Source organism: Etheostoma spectabile, unplaced genomic scaffold, assembly GCF_008692095.1.
Source record: "Etheostoma spectabile isolate EspeVRDwgs_2016 unplaced genomic scaffold, UIUC_Espe_1.0 scaffold352, whole genome shotgun sequence".
In the NCBI taxonomy this organism is placed as follows: domain Eukaryota; kingdom Metazoa; phylum Chordata; class Actinopteri; order Perciformes; family Percidae; genus Etheostoma; species Etheostoma spectabile.
The window spans coordinates 862,441-877,611 of record NW_022605591.1 but is presented as its reverse complement, the minus strand read 5'-3'; the positions used below and the strand labels follow the sequence as shown (position 1 = coordinate 877,611).

Here is a 15,171-nt window from a genome sequence, read left to right as displayed (position 1 = left end):
ACAACAGACGTCCCAAAGAAAGACAATAACAATTGGGACCCCTGTGGCTAGAAGTACTGCCAGCTCCAGCTGGTTAAAGGCGCTGTCCTTAAGGTGTCCACCCGCAAGGTGACGGGGTTTCTTCAGCAGCCTCCCCTTCTCTTTCGCGGCTCATCAATTGTTCTCCTCGTCGCTGTCTTCGGGGCTGATGGCCGGGCTGTAGGTGGGTGAGGTGGGGCTGTATCCAGGGGAGGTGGGGCTGTACGTGGAGCCTTTAGGACTAGTTGGCGAGTACGTAGGAGACGTGGGTGAGTACTTGGGTGAAGTTGGCGAGTAAGTAGGGGAGGTGGGGGAGTATTTGGGGCTGGTGGGGGTGTAAGTGGGGGAGGTCGGAGAGTAGGTGGGAGAGGTGGGGCTGTATTTTGGGGTTGTTGGGGAGTAGGTGGGAGAAGTCGGAGAGTACTTTGGAGATGTTGGGGAGTACTTCGGCGACGTCGGGGAGTATTTGGGAGAGGTGGGTGTGTACTCCGGGGAGCTGGGGCTGTACGAGGGTGAAGTTGGGGTGTATTTGGGGGAGGTGGGGGAGTAGGAGGGAGAGCTGGGGCTGTATGAGGGGGAGCTGGGTGTATAGGTGGGCGACTGCGGGGTGTAACGTGGACTGGAGGGTGAGTAGGACGGAGAGGTGGGAGAGTATGAGGGTGAAGTTGGGGAGTAGTTGGGGCTGGTTGGGGTGTAGTTAGGGGAGGTTGGGGAGTAAGAAGGCGATGTAGGGGAGTAGGAGGGAGAGGTGGGGGAGTAACTGGGTGAGGTGGGCGTGTAGTTGGGCGATGTGGGGCTGTAACTTGGGCTGGTTGGCGAGTAGGAGGGAGAGGTGGGTGAGTAGGACGGGGAAGTGGGGGAGTAGGATGGAGAGGTTGGAGAATAAGAGGGTGAGGTGGGGGAGTAAGAAGGTGAGGTGGGCGAGTAGCTTGGGGACGTTGGGCTGTAGCTTGGGGATGTGGGGCTGTAGCTCGGCGAGGTGGGAGAGTAGGACGGTGAGGTGGGGGAGTAGGACGGGGAGGTGGGGGAGTAGGAGGGAGATGTTGGGGAGTAGGAGGGAGATGTCGGAGAATAGGACGGAGACGTTGGGGAGTAACTGGGCGAGGTGGGTGAGTAGGAAGGAGATGTTGGGCTGTAGTTGGGGCTGGTTGGGGAGTAAGAGGGAGATGTGGGGGAGTAGGAGGGCGATGTTGGTGAGTAGCCGGGGCTCTGAGGGGTGTAGCCTCCGGGAGAGCGGGGCTCGTAGGCCGGGGAGGTGGGTGAGTAATTGGGTGACATGGCTCCACCTAAAGAGAAAAACAGAAAAGCTTTTAAGGGTGGAGAAAATTGTTCAACATCACCTAAATTACTATTCCATTTCTTTAAACCACCTGTAACCTAAAAGAAGGTTTTCTGCCGTGTCTAACCTGGAGATGGGATGTACGGGCTGGCAGGGCCTGGAGATCCTGGAGACCCAGGAGTGGGAGACCAGGCCGGGGAATAGCCTGGAGAGAAGCCACTTGCGTCTGATGCTGCACTGGGAGAGAAACCTGCTGCTCCGGGGGTCATGCCGCTTCCTGGAGGAAAAACAAAAAGGGGCAAAACTCAGTAAAGTTAACCCCCCCAAAAAAAGGTGAAAGAGCCAGAGTGACCATATACTCACCGACACTGGGGGACCAGGCACCATAGGCCGGTGTTGCTCCTGTGTTCCATGGGGTCATGGCAGGTGACATACCACTCATGGGACTCGGCACTGTGCCAAAGAACATTCCAGTGGCTGCGAATAGGACGAATACACAATGTAAATATCCTAGCTCTTAACACTGAAGAATTCAGATTTATATCCAACAAGCATCTTTCCACTTACGTCCAGCCACGCTGATGCCAGGTATGTTTGTAGGGATCTCCATGCCATATTTACACTTTTCAGCATCCAACAGCAAATCAAAGCATCCTGTACCAGCTGGGGCAAGCTGGCCAAGCATGATGTTCTCCGACACACCCTTCATGGGGTCACTCTCGGCATGGGATGACGCCTCCATCAAAACATCCACCTAAACGAGGAAATGCAAGACAAGAATTGAATAGTAAGGGGGTGAATGGTAAGTTAATACAATTATTATTATTATTATTTTTTTTTAAATCAGCATTAGTTTAGTAATGTCTTCAGTTAATTGATGATCCCCTCTCACCGTCTCCTCAAAGGAACACTTCATAAGTGGTCCGGTGTCTTGACGGTTGATGCCGTGACGTGTGATGGCCATCAGGTGACCGCGGCAGGTCATGGTGTCACAGAGCAGAGCCAAGTGACGGTAGTTCACATAGGAACCGTCAAAGGAGATGACGTGGTTCAACTCTCTCTCCAGAGCCTTTCGCACTGCCTCAATTCCCAAGACCTAGAGAGAGCAGAAGAGGAGGTAAAACATAAATATATATATTTACACTTGCTGTAATTCTACTGTTGACAACGATATTTTTATGCTTTTGTACCGTGAAGATCTCCACAATGTCGTTGGAAGTGGTCCTGACGGGATCTACGTCCTTCTCGCTTAGGACCCTCATGAGGCTCACGCCGTCTGTCTCAAGGATCCACTCCTGCAGGGCCTTGAACTCACCATCCTCTGTGATGATGATCTTCTTCTTATTGTCAGTCTGGGGCAAGTGCATGTACACCTGGAGGAGAAGAGTGTGACAGTTGACTTATAGCCACAGACGGTTATATTTCTTTTGCGGATTGCTTTTATTGGGATGTGTGTGTTACCTTGCTGATCTGCTCTATGCCTTGTAGGGTCATGTCTGTCAGCATGTTGGACTCGATGCACCTCAAGAACACATCATCATCCATTTTATCCACCACCTCCTCATCCTAGACAAAGAAAATACAGTTAAGTTTAATATGCTAACTGACCACAGTGCGTTCATAGTTATTGAATATAATGTCAATTTTCACCTCCTGGAACTTGTTCTCATCGCTGTTCATGATTCTGATTCGCAGAACAAGCTTTTCAGCGTTGTCGTCATTGAAAATACAGTTAAGGTCATCTCCAAAACCTTGCAGAAAAAAAAACAAGTGTCATTAGGAGAAGAAGCTAGTTTCTGTTAGAGCTGAGGACTACACACTGTGTACACACAACCCACCTGCGTTGATCTTCTCTGCAATCTGCTCCATAGTCAGCTTGCGATCGGTCATGTGCTTGCGGTCAAGCTCAATGCGCAGCAGCCACGGTGAAATGCGTGTCACGTCAAAGTCGGGCATCTCGTAGTAGACGTTCACCCACTCCTGGTCCTCGGCCACCACCGTGTTCTGGGGGTTGGGGTCGTAGTAGATGGCCGTGTTTGCCGTCACCTATGTTAAAACGCAAAGTTTCAGTCACTGCTTTATATATTAGGATGAACTTTTTTTTGGCAACGTATAAAGGATTGTGCATTAAAAACTAAATTTTTGGTGGAACTGTACAATAACGTCTCTCACCTTTCGCAGTGTGGTGTGTTCCAGCCGACAGAGGATGTCCTTAGCCCTCTCAGCGTCACGGGCTGCCTGACCCAGCAGGAAAACAGTCAGCGAGGGTGTTTTGGGCCTCTTGGAGATGTTGATCAACTCCTTTAGACGAGGCACACCGAGTGTTACGTTCTTGGCTGACACACCGGCGTAGTGGAAAGTGTTGAGGGTCATCTGGGTGGCTGGCTCTCCCAGCGACTGAGCAGCCAGAGCACCAACCATTTCACCTGGGTGGGCCTGGGAACGCAGGAAAACATGAGATTCACTTGTAAAAAAACAAAAACTTATCTTCAAAGTTCAATATTTAAACAAACAGTCTAGAAGAGATCTGGCAACTGTAAATAAGACAATATCCTAAACTTGCAATGGACTGGTTGAATTTGGTCTCAATCTCTCCCAGCAGCCAGTCGAAAGCCTCAGTGGAAAGGCGGAACTCCTGGGTCATGCGTTTAGAGCAGAGTGTGGAGCGCAGGTGGATGTTAAAGAGCAGAGTGGCGTTCTGCTGGGCCTGTCTGCTCAGTGGGTCATCACCATTCACAATCACCAGCTTCTTACTTAGATCCTGCAGACCTGGAGGTGCAAACACACATGCAATGATTGAGATCGATGGGGACAGTGGGGGAATTCTTTGATACTGTGATGCTATAAGAAATAAGAGTTTCTCTCTAGCAAAGAGAGGGATTAGAACTTGAACTGTTCTACTTGTAATGTAACACGCAGGGATACACCAGGAGGCTTTACATGGCTTTAAGGAACTCCTGAGGTCAGGCCACCACCTCCTCGTTCTAATTCTGCAGCTAGTGCTTCTTTCACATGCTTCATAAAATCCTGGAACTAAATATATGGTGAAGAAACTGTCTAAGTAGCAACTTGGCTGTATGAGTTAATTTTAAAAAGAAAGCATAAACAGGGAGCGGTAACATATTGTTCTTTGGTTAAGGAAGTCTGTTATTTTTTAGCTTACCCTCGACCACTCTTAGAGGATTGAGGTCTGTGGGGGTTCGAGTGTTGATGCGGAAGATCTTCTGAGCGTTCCAGATCATTCTGTCCAGGTTACATGGCAGCACCACCTGCAGATGAGGATAAATTACAGTATATGAATATTTCCGATTTTACATGACAGACCAAGACACTACTTAAGAGCAGAGCTGTGTCTACAAATGAGAGCACACACCTTACTGTCCCCAGTGGGGAAAATGGCTCGGAGGACCTCCCTGTCCTCCTTCATCTTGTCAAACTCCTTCTCCAAGGAACTCTGCACATTGGCATTTGTCAGCACGTCTTTTACTACATCTTCCTGCAGCATCCGCCTAAGCGCTCGCTCATTGGTACAATCAAACTTAAACCTAGACAGAAAATGAGAAAGAGTTAAGCCGTTATAGACACTATTATGCACATAGTTGAGTAAAGTTACAAATCCATACAAGCTACTGGAAAGCAACTTTGAGAACAAATTTATTCAAATATCTAAATGAATGAAGGGGGATTTGACCATTAAGGACAAACATCCTAAAGCTAAGAAACACAATGCTCCAATTCTGAGTTGATGGCTGTGTGACTTACTTCTTTTCAAAGGCCTTGTGCGAGGGTTTGAGCGTTGCCACGTTTTGGAACTCAACGTTCTCTCCTGCCAGGCCATCCTCACCATAACGCAGCTGAACTACCTGGTTGATGGAGTTACGCACCGTGCCGTCATACTTCACCATCACCGACTCCATGGACTTGATCAGACGACGCTGGATGTAACCTGGTGGGGTAAAGATGTACCACGTTAAAGACTAAAAAGGCTTTTTTGTTATTGGACAGGTTTAGGTCTGAGAGTCTAATAATAAAAAAATAAAAAAAAAAGTTACTAAAAGCATGCCCTTAAATATTTATGAAATATATCTCAACTGCCTGGAATTACCAGTCTCAGCAGTCTTGACAGCTGTGTCGATCAGACCCTCTCTGCCTCCCATGGCGTGGAAGAAGAACTCTGTTGGAGTCAGGCCAGCCAGGTAGGAGTTCTCCACAAAGCCTCTACTCTCAGGACCATAGTCATCCTTAATGAAGTGAGGCAGCGTGCGGTGTTTGAAGCCGAAAGGGATTCGTTTACCCTCCACGTTCTGCTGCCCCACCACAGCAATAACCTGAATAAGGCGGTAAAGAGATGTCAGAGATCATGTGAATCAAAGCCATCATTTATCTACTGTAAGGTAGTGACAACTAAAGGGATTATTTTACCTGTGAGATGTTAATCTTTGAGCCCTTAGAACCTGCCACCACCATGGACTTGAAGTTGTTGTACTCAGACAGAGACTTCTGGGCTGAGGATCCTGTTTTGTCACGAGCATCGTTGAGGATACGATTCACCTGGTTCTCAAAGGTCTGCCTCAGTGTGTTACCAGGGGTCGGCTCCAGCTCGTTGTTGTGAGCTTTCTCGATGACCTTGCAGACGTAAAGGAAATTTTTAATTTTTATTTGTAATTTCTGCTAAAAAAACAAACAAAAAAGCAGGTGGGACTCTGTTGAAATAAAATACGGGATGTTGGTGACCATACAAATACTTTGTGCTTACTTCTATCACATCCTGTTTGGCTTTCTTGATGGTGTTCTGGATGTCAAGGTAGGTCTTAGCATCAGCAATGGAGTCACCAATACCAATGGAATGACCTAAAGAAAATATCATAAATCAAAAAAACGTATAAATACTAGACAAAACATCACTCAAAACCACTGACATAAAGCAAAAAAAGGTATGTTCATTTACCCTCGATGAGCAGCCAGTTGTTGACCACAGTCTGAATGTTGGAGTAGAAGAGTCTGGTGACGTCATGGCCCATCTCCAGGTAGGAGATGTGGACGAGGGAGCCGGCAGAGGTTCCCAGAGATTTCTTACACAGGATGCCCATGATCAACTCACCGTTCTCCACTATGACCTGTGTGAATGAGTTGAATGTCAGGTCCCTTGCATTGTCGTTCATTTTCAGTCTTTAATCTATACATGATCAATGAGGGACTAGTACCTTGGTGTCCCCAGGTGAGATGTGTTTGTAAGGGCCACTGTCTTCTTCGTCAGGATGCGTGCTGTGTGTGCGGACCACATTAATGTGTCCGGGAATGATTAGGCTGAATATCTGCTTGCCTGTCCACAGAGGACGGGGCTTCAGGATGGCTGGCTGAGGCACTTTTCCGTCCCAAGTGGAGAGGAACATGAGGAGGTTCATTACTTCACCCTGTGGTGCAGAAATGCAGTGTTATGACCCTTTCAAACCAGAACAAGGAGAGGCTGGCGACCTCGTAACAATCTCCTTACCCTCTCTAAAAAGACATCTCGTTTGGTGAATTTGCGGACAGCTGTGAGGGTGTCCTGCACGATACCCATGACGGGCCTGTTGGACTGGGGTGTGACGATCATACGCGGCACCATGGCCAGCTCCTGAATCTCAGCCCTCGTCTCGAGGGACTGGGGCAGGTGGAGGTTCATCTCATCCCCGTCAAAGTCAGCATTGTATGGGGTGGTGACACTGGGGGGAGATCAAGGATAGGATGTTAGAACTGCTACACTGCGTAGATAACTCCTTTCAGTCAGGGATAATAAAACAGTGATGGGAATTTGCAAAGACTTAAGTGATACAGTACAAAAATCACTATGATGTGACAAGTTAGATTTAAGACATCAAAATAAATTCACAACGACCTAAAATCGTGACTTTAATTGTCATTGCCTGGATACTATGCCAAAATCTGAATTATTAAACAAATGATTTATCTATAAACCGTCCATTTCAAAAGAAACATTCATAAGTCACCTAAGGTTGAGTCGAAACGTGGACCACGGCAGAATTCGCACCCTGTGCCCCATCATGGACATTTTATGTAGTGTAGGCTGTCTGTTGAAGATGATGATGTCACCGTCACACATATGTCTTTCCACCTAAACAGATAAAAATTATAGTTTTAAAACAATCTTCTAACAAAAGATAGTTTTGGCAGTAGATGTGGCTCTATAGCTACTATGTGCATTGTGCAATTTAATCTTGCCTTGTAGCCAATCTGCAGGTGAAGGTCACTTGGTTTAGGGTGGAATCGCAGGTCAATTCTGTCTCCATTGTCACGGATGATGTATTTGGCTCCTGGGTACTGGCTGTTGCCTCTTCGCACCAGCTCTTGTAATCTAGGATGATCATCAGAATGAATTATCACATTTCATTCAAAATGATTATGGAATACAGTTTTTTTTGTGAATTACGTAAAGTTTAATCCGCTAACTTCTTTGCAGTACCTGTCAATATTAAAGGGTGTGACAATTTCTGGGAAGGTCATATTGGCTGCAATGGATCGTGGTACGCCCACTTGGTCGATTTGCAGGTTTGGGTCTGGGGTGATGACAGTTCGGGCGGAGAAGTCTACACGCTTGCCCATAAGGTTACCTCGAACTCGCCCCTCCTTCCCCTTTAGACGCTGCTTTAAGGATTTGAGAGGGCGGCCGGACTTTTGCATTGCCTGTGAAAGAAAAATTGTAAAAATGTAAGTTAAGCACCATAGAAATACTGTGTACCGCTACTGTACACTGTGTCTTTCACAGTATTTTACATTGAATCTTGTACTATATTTAAGGCATCTGGGAAATGCACACATACCCTTGGCAGGCCTGGCAATTCGTTATCCACCATGGTGGCTACATGAAACTGGAGCAGTTTGACATCCTCAGCTATGACGTGAGCTGCAGCACCACTCTGCTCGTTTCTTCTCAGCTGGTTGTTGATTTTGACTATGTCAGCCAGCTTGTGGGTCAAGTCATCCTTTAAAACAGAAGTCAATGGATTTGTTATCATCGTCAAGTGTAGATCTCGTTTTTACACAGCTTGAAAACATGCATGAACAAAATAATAATAATGTAACAACAACAAAACAATTGGTCTGAAGGATATATTACTTTACCTGGTTGCGAGCAGAGCCTTGCATTACTACAGCGGGTCTGACAGCCAGCGGAGGCACAGGCAACACAGTTACAATCATCCATTCTGGTCGGGCAAACTTGGGGTCCATGCCCAAGATGACGTCCTCTTCATCTGAGATGCGCTTGAAGATCTCATGCACACGCTCAGGGCTCAGCAGGATTTTCTTCTCCTGTGAATCCTCATTAACGTGCTTCCACTCGGCGTACAGCTCCAAGCCAGAGCGTCTGATACGTGGCTGGTAGCGTCCACAGCCACCATGGCCCTACGTAAGTCACAAGTGAAGGAAGTGGAAGCAAAAGTGTAACAAAGAAAAAAGGTTAGGCACTAGCGTGAATGTTAGCAAAATGTAAACTAACTATGACAAAAAGAATGCACCCAAATACCTTCTCCTTGGTAAGGTCCTCCTCAGTCTCCTGCTGTTCCATTCCAAATTTGTTGTCCATCTCTTCCCCCCCTTCACAGATATTTTTTCCTTTGCACAGCTCGTACACATGTGTCAAACGTTTCCTGGGCTGCCCTTTAGATTTTATCAGGATGTCTTTGATCTTTGGATTGTTCTGAAATTAACAATGATGGGAGCAAGTTAAACGTCAAAAAGCTATGAACAAGACTGAAATAATTCATTTTTACATTACATGTAATTTAGCTGATGCTTTTATCCAAAGCAACTTACAAATGCTACATATGTCAGAGGTTGCACGCCTCTGGAGCAACTAGGGGTTAAGTGCCTTGCTCAGGGACACATTGGTTGATGTATAGCAGTGGGAATTGAACCCAGATCGCCCAGATATTATTATTCTGAAGTATAGAAATATGCTGAATATACTTACTGAATCCACTAATAGCTTAGAGCAAAAGAAGCAGACACATCGAAGAACTTTCATTATCTTTGTTACGAAGCCAACATGGAAAACTGGCTTTGCCAGTTCTATGTGCCCAAAGTGGCCAGGGCATTCTGTCATGTTGCCTGAGGAAACAAAAAACACGTTTATCAATAAGTAAGGAGATCAAATAGGGACGGCAGCCGACTGATCAATAATATATTTCTGCATGAAATGCTAACATGACATTATACCTGCACATGTCTGGCATCTTCCAGTTCGTTCTATGACCCCTTGTCTTGGGTCCATAAGGCCACCAAGTTTAGGACGTCCTCCTTCTGTGGTTTCGGGGTATTTGATTCCCCCTTCTGTAACGGACATCCGTTTCTGGGGAGAAATACATCATATTTATAATTTTATGCTCAATCAATCAGCAGTTGATCATCTACCCACAGTGTAAGAATATAAATACCTCTACACATTTGTGAGTTATAAAAATTTAACATTCATCAACATTAGTGATAGAATCTTAATGTCTATAAACCATGACATTACTTCAAATAACGGATATAAAAATGTAAAAACAAAACCAAAGCGGTTACGTCAGCTAAATGTGTCTAAAATACAGTTCTACTTTTACTATATGAAACGTTATGATCAATAACAATCTAGCGTTCATAAATCCATTAAACTACTAAACGCCCAATCCTGAGTTAAAGAAAACATGCATTTCGGACTCTGTTGAAGTACCCTTTTATTCATAGAATGTGTAAGAAAACAAACCAAAGCGTACAATGCGACCAATGGTAAAACCAAGCGAGCTGTGTACGTAACTATAAGCTATAAAGTAAGCTAAATTCATATTAACTGATGGGCCTAGAAGATACATTGCATAAATACAAAGGGGGTTTAATTCATGTGATAGCATGGATCATTTCTGAGAATGTTGTGCTTAAAGTTTTTTTAAACTTCCTGCAACACGCTAGTTAGCACAAGCTCCAGCCTGGCACAGCTAGTTAGCTAGGCTAGCTAGGCTAACAGCGAGCATGTTCCGTTGTAAACAGAACCATGTCTTTGCCACATATGTTAAAGTACAATATTAGTCAAGAAACTTCAAGAGTGACGTGTGATCTGTCTGAGTATTAATAAAATAACCCACTCCCCCAAATAGAAAACCTACAAGCTCATCTGGGCTGATGATGCCGAATTGAACTCTCTTGATCGTGCGCAATGGGCATGCGCTGTCGCCGGAGGGCGGTCCGTGCATCCTGTCTATTCAAAGAGACGCGTCCTTCCTCGGCACGCCGCTTTGTGAGCAGGAGCAGCCTTTAAATTGTCACCACGACTCTGGTCCGGCCGCCAACGGTGACCGGAAAGTCTCCGAAGGTGATATCCCAGGAACCTCTGCTGTCGGTTACCTTTATAGTCGAGTTTTTTGTGTTTAGTTTCTAAGTAAAATGGCTACCGACAGTTCCCTTCCCCTTTTCAGATCTACACTCCGGAGCGCTCTAAGCGCTTCTGAGCATGAAGCTGTTCAACGCTTGGTTATATAGACTGAGTGCATACTACGGGGTTGCACACTCAGAAAGACAGGGGCAGAGGTGGGACATGGATCTCTGTAGTAAAACGCTCATTGGCCATTCAACACAGTGAAATGAATAATTAATTGTATCACACGTACAGCCAATTAGAAAGCACGTTATTTTATTTAACGAATCGGAACTAAAGGCGGTCGTCAATTGAACCTAGACTCTTCCCGATTGGTTTTATTAAAACAGAGTAGGCGGTGCTGGATATATTTTGCATGCAATACATGAATATTCAACTGAAATCCAGTCAATTCGTCCATTTTCTTATTAATATTGAGGAGTACAAAATAGATGACCAATGACTGCGACGAAAAGATCCTTCTTAGAATCATTTCAACAAAACCCGCCCTGCTTCCGATATTTGCCGAGTGTGGCCGATGTGAATTTCTTCCCTCAGAGCAAAAATAAAAAAAATCTCTGTCCTCCCGTTCGTCTCGCTCTAGATCAACCTGGGCTCTAAGAAAAGAGGCTCAGGGCTGAGGCCTGTTAAGACCTTTGATTAAACAGGGGGAAATGTTCGAAATACATAATATTTTCACTTCAAAACACTGTTTAATGGATTATCTTTTTTGCTACTTTGGAAACCCATATACTTTTTGTTTTTTCTTCCTCTACATTTTTGGATCTCTGGGACTTTGTTGCAAGCCTCGGACTAGCCTGAGAGTGATGTCCGGAGATTGGACTGGATTTTCCGTGCACCCTGTAGGAAAGTCTGGGGAAGCCTTAAGTGTTCATTTAACATTTGTTTTTTAACAGGTGTTGAGGATTTTTACATGAACATGTTACGTGTGTGATATATATCTAGTTATTGTGTTAAGTTGTTCTTGTATTTTTAATATTTTTGTTAAAATGTAAAACGTCGTCGTAGGCCACGATTATATAGCAGTCTGGTCGTTTTGGCGGTTTAAGGTCGGTATTTATTTAAATGGCCACTAACTTTAATCACAAGTAATTTAACGTTAACGTTACCAGCCAGCTTAATACGGCTTTAAATGCTAAACGCTCAAATGTTGCTTTCTTAGCATTAACGTTACAGCTTGTGATCTATTTTGCCGACAACGACGGTAACATTATGTTCCCTGATAATTGCTGTAGCTACACATTTTCAACATGAATTGTGTAACGTTAGCGTATGTACCTAGCTAATTAACGTAGATACGCTTTAAAAGTAATATTTTCGACGTTTAGCTAGCTAAGTATGCACAGAAGATATCTTTGTTGCTAAGCTAAAGCACCCTGATAGTTAGCTAAGCCTTGTACATAACGTTACTGTCTGCAATCTTTTTTTCCCCCTAGGATGGCGAAGGTATATCCTGTCTCTGATTGGCTTACCCTGAAATTGTCCAGCCCTGCTCTGCCTTACTCTGTCTCTGATTGGCTTACCCTGAAATTCTTACCTTAACACGTCAGCGAGGTCTAGGAAATCAGAGGTAGAGTAGGTGGGGCAATTCATTTTCTCATGCCTTCGCCATCCTAGGAAAACAAAGTTGCTTACGGTGGGACATAGCTAAGTAAATCTCTGATTTTGCTGGTCAACTTTTGTCTTAGTGTTAAGGTTGTAGTAGATGAGTTTTGTATACAGTGGTAATATGTTATAACGTTACCATGAGGACAGCCGTATAGATGATAATGGCTAGCACAGTTGGACATTAGCGCCCAACATGGCGGTGTTTGACAATATGCTTCTTGTTGTGAACGATAAAGATGGAGTCTGGGATATTCTTGCTGGCTAACTTGACCGGCTACATAGCTGCACATTTTCAGTAAAAGTCGAGCACCTTGACAAAATAAGGAGCGACTATATGAATGTTTTATCTAACTAATTTTAACGTGATGGGTTATAAATTGTCAAAACTGCTTGGAAGTTTGCTAGCCAGTATTCAAGTGTCTGGACTCTTCGTCGAAGTTGAAGCCATTTTGCTAGCTAACTACGTGCATATTAGTCTGTAGCTAGTAGTCTGAAGTATATGGTTGCTGTTTAGTCAATAGGCTGTTTGTACAGTGATCGTTACCATGAAGGTATTTCACCCTCTAAGTCAATCTTTTGACTAATGTTACTTAAATTTTAGGTGCTAACGTACTAGGTAAGTATTGTTACCGGGGACTAGGAGAGGCCATTAGCCTGTTACACAATAGATTTATCTGGTTAGCTCTCGTTAGTTGTGCCCAAGGGAAGGGAGCACGTTTGCCCGGTGTAAATAGCTATATCAATGTCCAAAAGCAGAACGGATCACAGTGTTAATATATATATATATATATATATATATATATATATATATATATAGCCATTTGAGAGCCATACATCTCCAATGTCCCATTCAAGCAGTGCTGTTGTATTTGCATAAGGTGCTGAAATGTTTCTATTCACCTAATGAATACACTTAATACATTTAACGTTAAAGTGGAAGGAAAAGCTACACTGGTTGAACCACATGTCAATCTCTGTAGCTAGTGTTTAAAATGTAAAATGTAATGGCTATGTAACAGTGCTAAAAAACGTTGCATTTTTTTTTTTTTTTTCATCTGCCTTTTGTTTAAATAAAGAGACTGAACCAACATGCTGGACTGTGGGATTGTTTCATTCTTGAGTATTTTAACAACATTCATTTTAACAGTCATATAAAAATATTACGTCCATGTTAAGTGGGGCAGCTTAATGTTTATGTGCTGCTACCAGCATCAACATGCCTCTTTGCCATCATTTCTTTTTGGCAGGTCCACAGAGAAAGGCAGCATTCATGCCCAAACGATAGGAAAGATGCCATATCTACAGTATCCTTATGGAGTCAAACCATATTCTATTTTGAGTTATTTTAATAAACTGCATGCCAGCTTAACATCCGTAGAAGAATGTGACAGAATCACTTTGTTCCCCATGTGTCATGCAATACCATGACAATACAAAGGATGCATTATTGACCAGCTGGCTCCCTCCTCTGGCTCATATTGAGAGTGATCAGCGTTGCAAAGACATTGCACAACCACGTTTTCAATGCGGAAGCGAGTCCCTCCAGGCTGTCAGACGTGCTCCCTCTATTGCTACAAGGAGGTTAGTGCATAAAGGCTTCACTGTTTTCGGTCAAAGTGTATAGTTAGGTGGGAATTTGTCCTCATTTTGAATAGTTGTAAAATCTAAAGAATGTTTGTAATGTTAAAGGATTTCTGCAAAAGGTGTGCATCATAACGGAAGGAATTGCCTCCGATTTTCTGATCATTTGCAAATAAAAATTGAAATGTATACAGACCAATCTGATAGTGCTTGTATGCATAGGACGTACTGTACGGTGCCTGGTGAGATTGCTGCCTGGTAAAGTTACAAACTGTAAGAACCTAAAGAAACACCAGTATATTTAATTGACATACTGTGTATATATTGCAGTGTAGTCTATGTACATTTACTCAATTGCTGTACATAGGTAATGTCTGAGAAAGGATTTGTAATTTGTTTGAGTATTTTATTTTAAGAGTTTGCCTACATGCAAAACATTTTATCGAATTTTTGTTTTTTAAATGGATGCCATGATCTAAATTTGTTAAAATGTGTCCAACCTTGACCCACTATAGCTTTAAAAATCTACTTTTATGGTCCTCTGAAAATGGAATAGGAGCCATTTGGCATTATAAGTAGGCCACTTTTTATAGTAAATTAGCCCATTGTTCAGATAAGCAAAAGTTGACTTACCTTCTGATGTGTTTAGATTTGCCTACATTTTCTGTTATTTCAGAGATGGAGCTGTCCATATTTATTATTCTAATTGATTTAAAGTGGTTAATAAAGTCAAATCCAAGCCAATGAAACTTGCAAGTACCATATTAACATTACGCCTTGCAGTTGATGGTTTTGGCAGTTGGTATAATTATCATTTTTTGTTTGTGCCTCAGCTGTTCATATAAATGTATATAGCATGTGCTTTCCTTCCAGAGGCATTCATTCCTGGAAGGGTGAGGATTCATGTATCTAGAGGGAGCTCTTGTCTGTTGATTTTAGAGCCAGACTGTGTTTCAGGGGTTGGTGGGGAGTTTAGGGGGAGCCTTGTAGCACAATAAAGTAAGCGATCACGGAGGCGGGGTGAGACAGAAAGGCAGATGCAAAGCATGGTGGGAGGAGCAGACTATTTATTTTTCCAATCTTACATCAATCACAAAGCTTAAATTTACTGCAGTGAGTTAGTGAGCCACTGTACCTGAATCCACCAAAAAATAGTAAACACCTGTTATTTCTAAAGCTATTCCGTTACTGTTGGTGTGCATGGACATCTTTCTCCAAAAACTAACAAAGACAACATGACTGGTAGGCATAGACCGTTAATATAAATCATATA

The 15,171-nt window shown here is 43.7% G+C and overlaps 1 protein-coding gene across 1 annotated transcript; it reads right to left on the bottom strand.

The window, feature by feature from the left end:
- Positions 1 to 10,527, bottom strand: polr2a (RNA polymerase II subunit A). The gene is made up of 29 exons (XM_032511287.1): positions 10,441 to 10,527; positions 9,515 to 9,647; positions 9,270 to 9,406; positions 8,823 to 8,996; positions 8,420 to 8,701; positions 8,119 to 8,280; positions 7,761 to 7,981; positions 7,520 to 7,652; positions 7,288 to 7,412; positions 6,792 to 7,002; positions 6,502 to 6,711; positions 6,246 to 6,414; positions 6,054 to 6,148; positions 5,720 to 5,923; positions 5,403 to 5,625; positions 5,060 to 5,243; positions 4,671 to 4,842; positions 4,461 to 4,566; positions 3,861 to 4,066; positions 3,470 to 3,733; positions 3,136 to 3,343; positions 2,948 to 3,048; positions 2,759 to 2,863; positions 2,488 to 2,670; positions 2,190 to 2,393; positions 1,865 to 2,051; positions 1,661 to 1,774; positions 1,425 to 1,574; positions 1 to 1,304 (listed from the first exon to the last, which is right to left on the bottom strand). The coding sequence occupies exons 1-29, from the start codon at positions 10,525 to 10,527 to the stop codon at positions 154 to 156; spliced, it is 5,901 nt and encodes a 1,966-aa protein (XP_032367178.1). The 3' UTR covers positions 1 to 153.
- Between the last annotated feature and the right edge of the window lie 4,644 nt (positions 10,528 to 15,171).